This window comes from Rhinatrema bivittatum, chromosome 1, assembly GCF_901001135.1.
Source record: "Rhinatrema bivittatum chromosome 1, aRhiBiv1.1, whole genome shotgun sequence".
In the NCBI taxonomy this organism is placed as follows: domain Eukaryota; kingdom Metazoa; phylum Chordata; class Amphibia; order Gymnophiona; family Rhinatrematidae; genus Rhinatrema; species Rhinatrema bivittatum.
The window spans coordinates 539,628,852-539,641,084 of record NC_042615.1 but is presented as its reverse complement, the minus strand read 5'-3'; the positions used below and the strand labels follow the sequence as shown (position 1 = coordinate 539,641,084).

The 12,233-nt window shown below is 40.7% G+C and overlaps 1 protein-coding gene across 1 annotated transcript in view; it reads left to right on the top strand.

Moving 5' to 3' along the window:
• The window catches only part of SMC2 (structural maintenance of chromosomes 2), a 215,027-nt gene that overhangs the window by 21,530 nt on the left and 181,264 nt on the right, over nt 1-12,233 (top strand). The window contains exons 5-6 of the mRNA XM_029614730.1: nt 11,197-11,307; nt 11,387-11,431. Of these exons, the coding sequence (XP_029470590.1) occupies nt 11,197-11,307; nt 11,387-11,431 (156 nt within the window). The remainder of the gene's footprint in view (nt 1-11,196; nt 11,308-11,386; nt 11,432-12,233) is intronic.

Genomic DNA, 12,233 nt, shown 5'->3' with positions numbered 1-12,233 from the left:
CTTCAAATTCTATCTCCAGGAATTTTCAATTTCAGCAAAGACCGTATTTTTGATGTTCAAAACTCCTGGTCTTCATGTGAATTCTCCGTATCCTATTTGCAATGTCAAAGTATACTGTTTGATCACTGGTGCTAAGCTGGGCCTCCACCTGGGCATTGGAGGTGCTATCCCGGTTTGTGAGCACTAAGTCGAAAATAACTCCCTCCCTCGTGGGTTCCATTACCATTTGTTTGAACAGAGCCCCTTGTACGGCATCCACTATATCTCTACTTCTCTTAGATTCCGCAGAAGGGATCCTTCAATCTACGTCCGGCAGATTAAAATCTCCAATAATCAACACATCTCCCTTCCTTCGCACTTTTTGGATGTCTAGTTCTTCCATTTGAGTCGGAGGCCTGTAAACTACACCAGTAAAAATGGATGCACCATCTTTTTTTGGGACAGCCTACAGTGCTTCTTCTGTACCCCATATTCCTTGCAGTTCAGTTGCTTGGATATTGTTTTTGACATAAAGAACTAATCCTCCCCCTTTTCTGTCCTCTCTGTCCTTCCTTACATTATAGCCAGGTATGGCCATATCCCAATCATGAGATTTGTAAAATTCCAGTTTACTGGACAGACGATAAGTTTTAAATATCATAGTATACAATTTAAACTGGATCTGGTAAATCAATGGAAGCCAATGCAATTTCATCAAATAGGGCTTCAAAGATACTCCCATGGTAATTTTTAAAAATTACCCTTACTGCTGTATTTTGAATTAATTTAAGAACTTTAACCAGATTAACTGGCATTCCTATATAAATAGTGGTACGTGTCTCTTCAGAAGTTTTGTTCAGGGTTCATCTTTACAGGTGAATTTTCAAAGGAGTTGTGCATTTAAATGCAACATACTATCGTAGCAATTTTCAAAAGCCATTTATCCAAGTTAAATGCACTTAACACTGGTAAAACCTATTGACAATTCAATCGCATATATTGTACCAATTTTGATAATCCCACTTAGATGGGTAACGTGCATTTACACATGTAGAATATAAATGTTAAGCATGCAAATTCTTTTGATAACCAGGCCTATAGTCTCTCATCCAGAGTTTTCTCATTGCCTATGAGGAGTAAAACATATAGACTGCCAGAAAAAGTACCAGTCTTGTCTGGAATTTGAATGTGGCAATATCCTTTCTGGTGGGGGGTACTTTTTGAGCCCTTTACAGAGCCTTTTTTTTAAGGCTAAGTTGCTGAGCTGTAAGCTTATTTGTGTGAGGTAATCTGTCTTTGTCTTTTGAAGGACATAGTACAGATTTTAAATTGGAGTTCCTTCTGAAAATCACTTTTTCAGCTTAGTTGGGTTGTGTGTCTTCCTTTGTAGAGAGTTGTGTGAGGACGTGTATTTGTTGCCCTGTTCCTTGGATTGGGGAATTAAGGTCATGAATGGTTTTAGGGGATTGGTTCATCTTTGTCTTCCATGCAGGTCATTTAAAGAAACGTGGTTTATGAAAGCTTCAGTGGCATGCTGAGTTTTAAAATGTCATAGGTGTAGCCTGTGTAGTTAGAGGACTACCATTCCTCCACAGGATACAAATGGTTTCTTGTGTCATACTTTGGTTGGTTTCACCATTGAAGAATTGCAAAGTGATGACCTGGCCTTCCTTGCATTCTTTTGCTATACTTTATCATCTCAACATTCGAACCAGAGAGGAAGCATCCTTCGATTTGGAGGTCTTGAGAGCAGGCTTGGCAGTGGCCCATCCATTCGAGGTATAGTTTTGGTATCTCCCATGCATTTGGACTGGTCTGTCTAGATGAAGAGGAAGGAGAAATTAATTCTTACTTGATAATTTCCTTTCCTTGAATCCAGCCAGACCCTCCCTTAACTGCCAAATATATGGTATTCTGCAATTATCTCTCTTCAGAAAGCATATATTTAATTTTAATCAAACCTTCAATGGATAAGGGAAGAGGATATTAATCTATTTGGTTTATTCTAATAGTGTTTCATTGGTATGTTTATTCTCCTTTGGAAATCCCCTCATTTGCAGGGGGGGTGAGTTTTGTTTTTAGTATGTTATTCTTAACTTGTTACAGGATACTGGCGGGCAGAGGGCAGCATGGGACTCTGTGTAAGATGAAGCCTGTTAATATCTCGTCCATCTGCCAATTGGTGGACATAACCAATGCGTTTGGACTGGTCTGGCTGGAATCAAGGAAAAGAAATTTAAGTAAAAACTAATTTCTCCAGCCGTTTCACAGTGGTGAAAGCCTTTTGTGACTGCAGAGTGGGACACTTCGCAGCTGGTTTGAGGGTAGGCAATGCTATGGCTAAACTTTTCTCCTTTCCTGGGAATTAGAACAGTTAGTTTCCTAACGTAGATGCCTTGGTTTCTGCTGTCAAGCAAAAGGTGTGTCGTATAGTAAACTTGATTTGCAGAGAACTCCAATCATATAATGAACATCTTATTTATTTATTTATTTATTTAAGGTTTTTTTTATACCGGCATTCAAGAACTCGTTCTCATCATGTCGGTTTACAGAAAACAGGGGTGCAGAAATATAACCAAAAACATAACTAAACGTGGAGAAGAGAAGCAGTTACAATTAACAAGGGATCATGAACTGGGATTATAAGAAATAAAAGAGATAGAGGAGGATAATTATATACAAGTGTACAATGTAAATAAGGAGTTCTCTATAAATACAAGAGAACAAAATAAATATGGAGTCCATTATATACAGCTACTTAGCATAAAAATAGTTTATTAAATATGGAGTCCATTATATACAGCTACTTAGCATAAAAATAGTTTATTCAGAGTTTATCGAGCATTCCAAAATTTAATGCAAGGTAGCAAGCATGTAAATGTCTAAATAGAGCTCAAAATGTCCAATTCAAGTTCCACAAGTTGTTGTACTTGGTTTCTGCTGTACCATGGAAGATCACCATCCTAATCCTCCAACTTCAAGTGGAAGAAGTTCTCGTACTGGTGTCACTCCATGCTCTGGACTCCGTTTTCCTGTAGTCAGAAGGATATATTCCAGTGCTTGTTCTGCCTTTTATCTTCCGCTCTTAATACTTCATCATTGAGCATGCACTTCAGCTCTTTTATGGCGTATTGCTAGTGAGTGAAAGGAACTCCAATCTCCAGTCCCTTTGGTTCTCAGGTTTATGAAAAGATTGCAACATTCCAAGCCTCTATTCAGAGAGCCTCCAATGTCTTGTGACTTGAGTTTAGTCCTGGCTCAACTCATGAAGCCTCCCTTTGAACTTCTGGAACTGATGAGTTTGAAGTTTCTCACTTTGCTTGCAGAGTCAGTAAATTGCAATTACTAATATCCTATTCACTATACCTTCATTTCTTCCAAAACAGAGTGGTTCTGCTTGCTCTCTGTATGTTTCTTCCAAAAGTGCTGCTGGCTTTTCATATTAACCAGGCTTTCCTCTTCTTCTGGTCAGAGCAGTCCAGAAAAGGGGGTTATGCTTACCAACCAGCAGATCAGCAGGCTCTCTGATGTCCCTCCTTATATGCGTCTGTGCTGACACCAGCCATGCCAGTATTCTTTGTCTCCAGTAGATGGTAGGTGAGCATCCTGTGCTGTGGACTGCAGCCTAGTAGGCTGAAAAGGAAAGTAGCAGAGGCTCCTGAGGTGAAAGACTTGTTTCTCCCTCCCTTAGTTGAGCAGGGTTGTAGAGTAAATGAAAAAAAAATAGAGGAAAAACAAAACCTGAGAAGAAAGGTTAGGTTTGGTTCCCTCCCTCAGCGCTGTATATTGGGGCTTCTAGGAGGTTTAGGGATGGTCTCTTCCTCTTTCTCACCCCCCACTTACTATCTACTTTATTCCCCTGTGTTATTGGAGTGCCTAGCAGTGTCAGCAGAGGTAAAGTTGGGAAAAAAAAAGCATAGGTGTCTGCACAACTGCAAGGATTGCGACGACTATCACAGGCGCAAGCTTGGGGTTTTGGAGGAATACTGTGTGAACAGGCAGTGCGGCTAAGTCACCAAAGTTAAGACTTCTTTGAGACTGTGTGTTCGCTTGCACCGAGAGTCCAGAGATAATAAAAATGGCATTGGGATGGGGGTGCAGGAAAAAGCCCAGTATTAGGAAGGTTCAGGCTGGGGGTGTCTCAGAATATTGCTACAAGTGTTCTAGGGCAAAAGGGGAGCTCAGGAACAGAGTTTTCAGCGACGATGGGCGCTCTGTGTAATCAGATCAGAGTTACCACCAGACAGCAGAGGGGGCTCTGGTGACCATCTTGTTGCCACAGGCCAGTGAGGGGGACCTCGGGCCTCCCCCACTTAGCCCGAACCAGTGTGATTTGGAGCCATTGGTTCCTTCTAGAATGTCAGGGCAGCGCTCTTCCTCTTTAGATTTGGTTTTCTTATGCTGGGCAACAGTTTCCAGAAACATTTTTTAAAAGCTTTCAGGCCCTTTGTGTATGGGGCAAGGGACAGGATCTGTTTCTCCCCTGCTGGTGCTTGCAAGTCCCTTAGGATACAAAGAGGGCCAGTGCAGAGGAAGAGAGTTGTTTAGGAAATAACTATTTTCACTCTTTCTGAGGATTTCCCCGATGGTTTGGAGCAATTGCCAAGGGTTAACAGTGAAGAAGGCTTGGAAGCAGAGTGTCCCCCCGAGGGGGAAGATAGTTCATCTATGCCAAGGCTCTTTCAGAAGGAAGAGCTGATGTCCCTTTGTATTCTGAATATTGCAGAGGACAAAAAGGAAGAGGGCTCAGCTTTAGGAAATTATCTCCTTTCACAGCAGGCATTGGGATCCCAAGCCTTTTCGACAGGGGTGTCCCTAGTCTACTCTGACTCCAAACCCTTTTCTGGTTACCAGTTCTTTCATTCTAACAGGCCGATGCAATATCGTTGTGCATAAAATGGGTGCTCATGATTGAGCGCTTGCTCTCCTAACACGCACTGATCCACCTCTCCTGGGCTCCTGATTTAATATTAAAATGAGCCACCGTGGTAAAAAGGAAATGCTAGAGGTAATTGTGCATCCCCTAGCGCCTCTGCATCGGGCGCCCAGGAAAAGTGGCTTCAGTGCGGGTTAGGAAATGGACGCTCAACGCGAGCGTCTGTTTTCTCCCACTACCAGCACAATATGCACCAACAATATATATGGCCTAGGTACCCAGAACTTTTTTTTCGTAAATATTTTTTTTTAACTGATTCTGCTTTCTCTAGTCCCTCCTACTTAGTATTGTGACAATACTAGTAGGAGAGATCACAGAAAGCAGGAATTTGGGGTTTTTACAACGAGCTCTTGAACGTAGCAGACCTTTACACCAGTCCCAGGGTGGAGTAAAATTTGCTGCATTGCAAGGAAGCGTGGGAAATGTTTTTGTATTCTGGGGATTAGCTTAAAAAAAGAAGAGGGGGAACGAGGAAAAGAGGATTTATATTCAGGCAACAACCAACAAGGACTGAATTATATAGTCTGGGTAAACCAATAAGTATGGATGTAGCTTGCTTGTTACGGCGGTTACTACCCCGAATCAATTAAGCCTGATACTTCACTTTGGAATACATTTCCAGCGCAGCTCACTGATTTAACGGCAGGGGTAATAAAGAAAAGAGGATTTATATTCAAACAACCAACAAGGACTGAATGGCACAGGCTGGGTAAACAAATCAGCATGGGAGTAGCTTGCTTATTGTGGCAGTTACTACCCCTAACCAATGAAGCTAGATACTTCACTTAGATGCAGCTCCAGCACTGTTCTCTACATCAGTGGCGGGGTGGAAGGTAAATAGAACCAAAAAGTTACTAATAAAGGCAAAGAGTATCAGAAGTATGAGAAAAAAATAAGTGTGAAAGCTTGCTAGGCAGATTGGATGGGCTGTTTGGTCTTCTTCTGCTGTCGTTTCTATATCTGTTTCTTTGTTACATGTACTTTACATATGATGAGTGCTATTAGCTACATGCTTGATGGACATGCGTTTTGGATGCACTAATCCCTGTTTTGCATCGGGGGGTTATGGACACGTGTCCAATTGTGTGTCGAGCCATGTGCTGGCCGCAGTGCATGGTATTGCATTGGATCCATTTTTGCTAGAGCCACACAGTGAGTACTTGGGGGCCCTTTTTGTTTTTGTATTTGTTTTTGATTTTGTTTTGATTTTAATGCCATGGTAATGTGTTATACCTTTTTTATGATGTTTTAATTTTTCTTTTGTGCACTTTTATTGACCAATGTTATTTATGTATTTTATTGATGTATATTATGCTGCTGTGAACCGGTATGATTGTATCATAATATCGGTGTATAAAATTAAATAAATTTATTTATTTATTTACTTATTTTTAATTTTTATATACCGAAGTTCTAGTAGGGACTACAAATCACTCCGGTTTACATAAAACGAAGAACTGCTCAACAGATAGCGGAGCTTTACATGGAACCGTACAACATATGGAACAGTATAACTGGTTGACAATTTAACATAGTGCTAAATAAAGTGATAATATTTTAACTGGTAATAAATAAAGAAATATAATATTTTATATAAGAAGTATAACTATTTAACGTAGCAATAAATATAAATATAAGCAATGCCTAATATATATATGAAATAAAGTGAATTTTTGAGCTCACAGATAATTGTCCAGTTGCAGATTCTTAAAAGTAGTACTTTATACAGTGTCCATAGTTAAGGGATGGAAGTCTGTCAGTCATAGTAAGATTAAGCGTCTGGGAAAGCTTGTTGGAAGAGAAAAGTTTTCAGTCTTTTTTTGAATTCTTGATAACTGGGTTCTAGTCATTTGTATCTAAGATCATGGAGAAAATTGTAAATAAGCAACTTTCAAATTACCTAGAAGACCACAATATACTTCACATGTCACAATATGGTTTCCGAAAAGAACACAATACGGAAACCCTCCTCACCTCCCTCCTGGATCAACTATATATTGGTTTTGATAAAGGACAGTCATTTCTCTTAGCTCTCCTCGACATCTCTGCGGCTTTTGATACGGTAAATCATAACATCCTCCTAAACCGACTCTCAGACATAGGAATTACAGGTTCAGCCCTCAGATGGTTCGAATCTTTCCTCAGTAATAGAGGCTATAAGGTAAAAATTAAAAACATGGAATCACCTCATACTAATGCTCCTTTTGGCGTCCCCCAGGGCTCCTCCCTTTCACCCACCCTGTTTAATATCTACATTCTCCCCCTCTGCCACCTACTTTCAAACCTCAAACTCAAATTTTATATTTACGCAGATGACCTTCAAATTTTAATCCCTATATCCAAATCATTGGACTCAACACTCAGGTTATGGAACTCTCATCTACAAACTATAAACCACTACTTATCCAGCCTCAACCTTGTGCTCAACACTTCTAAAACCGAACTCTTGCTAATTACTCCAGAAGGTAGTCCCATACTTCTCCAATCACAAAATATTCCACATATATCACACGCCAGAGATCTTGGAGTCTTAATCGACAGTCACCTGAACCTAAAGCATTTTATAAAACACACTACTAAGGAGTGCTTTTACAAGTTACAAGTACTCAAAAAACTCAAACCGCTCCTATTCCACTACGATTTCAGATCCGTCCTCCAAGCCATTCTGTTCTCCAAGATCGACTATTGTAACTCCATTCTGCATGGTCTTCCAGCCTCTACCATTAAACCGCTCCAGCTGCTACAAAATGCAGCAGCAAGGATTTTGACAAATACCAATCGGAGAGAGCATATTTCTCCCATTCTAAAAGATCTCCACTGGCTCCCAGTAAATTTCCGGATCCTCCATAAATCTCTCACAATCATTCATAAAAATATCCACCATCAAACCCCGCTTGACCTGTCTCATCCTCTCAGACTGCACTCGACAGCCAGGCCTTTAAGGGATGCTTACAAGGGATCTTTACACGTTCCTACAATCAAATTAGTGCACCACGCATACCTCAGAGACCGGTCTTTTTCTACCGCAGGCCCTTCCATGTGGAACGCCATGCCTCCGGACCTCAGACTGGAGACTTGTCTAACAACTTTTAAAAAGAAACTAAAGACATGGCTGTTCAGCCAAGCCTTCCCCACTACAAACTCCATTGCCTGATCTAGAATTGTACACCACACATCTCTGTAAACAAAACTCTCCAAATTTTTCATGCATAATATCCATTAAAGAGAGGTTGGCCCCTTGCCCCCTCTTCTGTATATAGTATTTATTCTATTTTATTTCATTTTATTTATATATTTATTGCTCCGTTCACCCCTTCTTTATTTTCCTACTCCAAGTTAAGGCTTCCTTGTTATAATGTAACTGTATGCTCTGTATCTCTTGTTGATTGGTTAATTGTATATTCTGCTTAGTTCATTGTAAACCGAATTGATTTGATTTGTATCAAGAAAGTCGGTATATAAAAGCCTTAATAAATAAAAATAAATAAATAGTCTAAGATCTGGGGGAAGCGTGTTCCACTGGTGTGGGCCTGCTGAAGATAGCGCACGTTTGCTCAATGATGATTTTATTTGCGGAGCATGCAGTGTTCCTCTGTATGCGCTTCTGATTGGTCTGGAGGAAGTGTGCGGTTGGAGTTGAGAGCTTAATGTGATGGGGGCTAGATTGTTTGTCGCTTTGTGGATGATAGTGAGTACCTTATAGAGTATCCTTATAGAGTATAAATCTCTGCGCCAGGGATAGGTGGCTGTTTATCTCAGTTTTATCAAAGATGGGCCCAGATTGCTTCCTGGTTAGTGGGCCTTGGAAATAGTGTGAGATGGTTATGCCCTGGAATTCTCTTGTCCCATTTCCAATACTTTTATGGTTTTCCCCTTGTCATTCTGCTGGAAAGAGGGAGACTATAAAGGTAGCTCTGGAGAGGCTTTTGAGCCAAGAGCGGTGATCCCAGTGCCAAGTCTCCATTTACTTTATCATTCCAAAAAAGGAAAGGTCCTTCCATCCCATTCTTGATCTGAAACAAGTCAACGAGATTTTGAAGGTGACTTATCTCAGAATGGAGACTTTGACAACTTTGTATTTAACAGAGGCTTAACTCCATATTCCCATCAGAAAGGACTATCAGCATTTCCTTCGATTTGCAGTACTCGGGTGGCATTTTCAGTTTCAGGTCCTGCCCTTTGGGTTGGCAACAGCCCTACGGACCTTTTTTGAAGGTGATGTGGTAGTGGCAGCAGAGTTGGGCAAGGAAGATATTTTAGTCCATGTTACTGGACGATTGGTTGATACTCTTGAAGCATCTTCACTCATATGTCCATTTTTACAGGAGATGGGGGTGGATAATCAATTTCCCAAGAAACAGCCTTTAACTGTCTCAGGTTCTGGATTGTCTCGGCATGAGATTAGACAAGAAGATGTGGCCGGGTTTGTCTGATTGCTCGGAGAATCCAAAAGTTATGTTCGCAGATCCTGGTGTTTCTAGATGCTAGAAATCAGACTGTGCAGTCCTGTCTTCAGCTTCTTGGAAGAATGGTGGCTGCCCTAGATTTAGTGCTGTGGGCAAGGACTCACATGGACCCTCTACAGCAGTCTCTGCTATCAAAGTTGAATAGTCAGTCGCTGGGCTATGTTTTGTGGCTTCCAGAGCTGGTGAAGATGAGTGTGTAGTGGTGGTTGGTTTGCAGTCACTTGCAATGGAGGGTATTTACATTTACATTCTGCTTTTCAGGCACATCAAAGCGGATTACATTCAGGTACTGGGTGTATTTCCTGTCTCCTGTGAAGTGAGTTGCCCAAAGTTACAAGGAGTAGCAGTGGAATTTGAACCCTGGTTTCCATGGTTCACAGCCCACTGAACTAACTAGTAGGCTATTCCATTGTTGGTGACAATGGTATCTGATGCAAATCTGATGGGGTGGATAGTGCACTGTCCAGAAATTTTCAGTTTAAAAAAAAAAAAAAAAAAGACACCCAGAGGTATTTGGTAATTTTCAGTGAGGTGAGTTATTTCTTCTACACTGTAAAACTGTTTTACCTTAACCTCAATTTTTCTCTGCAAGTCCACTGGTCTAAAAAAAGATTTTGGAATTCTATTGGTTTGAATTAGTTGTCTGCAGTTAGCTTACTATGAAAAACCTGGTAGACTGATATCAGCACAGAAGCATAAAGGAGTGACATTAGCGAACCTGTTCATCTGTCTCCATCTGCTGGTTGAGCACAACCCACTTGGCTGGACTGGTCTGACTGGACTCAAGGAAAGTAAATTATCAGGTAAGAAGGGATTTTACCATTGTGCTGCCTACTTTCTTTCCAATACAATATACACATAAAGGACAGAAGGTTCTTCACTCATTGTACTGTAAGAGAGCCCTAGTATATTTGAGAAGGAAGAAACCTCAAAGTCAAGCTTCTCAACTGCTTGTATCCTGTGATCCCAATAGATTGGGAGTGGCAGTAGTCATGAGAACTCTATCCAATTGGATAGCGGACTGTATTGCGCACTGTTATGCATTGGCTGGCTTACAGATTACAGAATCTTTCAAGGTCATGGTGGCTCATCTCAGGCCTGCTTCCATTGAGGGCATTTGCAAAGCAGATATTGGATTGTCTGTGCTTACCCTCACATCCCATTCCTGCCTAGACAACTTATTAAATAGCCATAGATTTGGGTAAGCATTTTTGTGCAGCCTGTTCACCCAGTAGTACACTTTTCACTGGTGGGGCTGGATTGCTTCTTTAATTTCTCCATTCTGCAACCCTCAGCTTGGAACTCTCCATATGTCATGGCTAATTCAGCCCTGCTTGTTGATAGAGAAAACAAGTTTACTTACTTGTAAACAGGGTTCTCTGTAGACAGGATACATTTAGCCATACTTTGCTAAAGCTTAAGCTATGAAAAATATTGAGCAATTCATGAGACAGTGCATGCACATAAACTCTAGCACATGTTCGGTAAGGTTTTTATTGAGCTACAAGAGAACTGTCTATTTGGTGCCATCAGATGATGTTGCCCATGTGCCATAGCTAGTTCATCCTGTTGGCTATGGAGAACCCTGTTTACAGGTAAGCAAACTTGCTGTCCAAAGAGCCTATCCAGGGGGGGGGGGCTGGTGAGCGAAGCAAGCAAGAGTGTTGCCTGTAGTTGGTATATATTATTGAAGTATATGTACTGAATGTGATATTGAAAGTTCAAACACAGCAGGATTAAATTAGATAGAAAAAGTGTTTTGAAATCTGGCTATACATTTGAGAGATATTTCTTGAAGCTATTTTACTATTTCAGATTTTAGCAATGATTGAGGAAGCAGCTGGCACCAGGATGTATGAGTGCAAGAAACTTGCTGCTCAGAAAACCATAGAGAAAAAAGAAGCCAAACTAAAAGAAATCCATACGGTAGAGTAATTGGAATTTTCGGACTTGACATTTTTGCTGCTTTGTTCAAGGTATTAATTTACAATGTGTTTTTTCTCAGATTTTAGAGGAAGAAATCACACCAACTTTGCAAAAACTGAAAGAGGTAAGCACCCCAAATTCAATCAATCTTGATTTTTGTTATATACAGTATATCATTTCTGTGTTCAGATGGGATGAGAGAGGGAACGGGACTTTTACAGTCCAGGGTACTGATATGCAGGCTGGGAAAAAAATGCAAGACTGCTTCTATGGCCAAGTCCAAAAGCAAAGCATGTTCAAGCAGCATTGTCTGAATCATCAAGAAAGCTGCTCACCCTGTAAAATTGTTGCTGGCAGTAATTTTTGTTATGGGTTTGACAGTGCTTGGTTTTGATTGTTTAATATTACTACCCTTAACATAAGGCTTGGGATTAACCTGCACAGAGTGGCAGCTTGATGGGCAGACTGGATGGACCATTTAAACTTTTCTTACCTTCATTACTATGTAAAATGCACTTTAGTGTCTGACTGATAACCATTTTGTAAGCTGATACTGAAGGTTGCAATGAAAAGCTTGTGCTGGGGAATTTTTGGTTTGCTGTGTTTTTCTTTATCATATTTATACTGACAGGAATAATACATATTTGCTCACCTGAAAATTCATTCTTTAAAAAAAACAAACCAATTTGTTTATCCCAGGACAAGCAGGAGGATGATCCTCACATATGGGTGACATCACTGGAAGGAGCCCTGTCATGGAAAACTTTGTCAAAGTTTCTAGAAACCTTTGACTGGCACACTGAGCATGCCATGATCCCTCGAGCCACAGGGGTCTCCCTTCAGTCTTCTGTTTTTTCTGCGCTGCAGTTAGCCTCGCAGTGAAGGAGCCCTGTGTGATACTTCACACATTTTTTCCTCATGGAAAA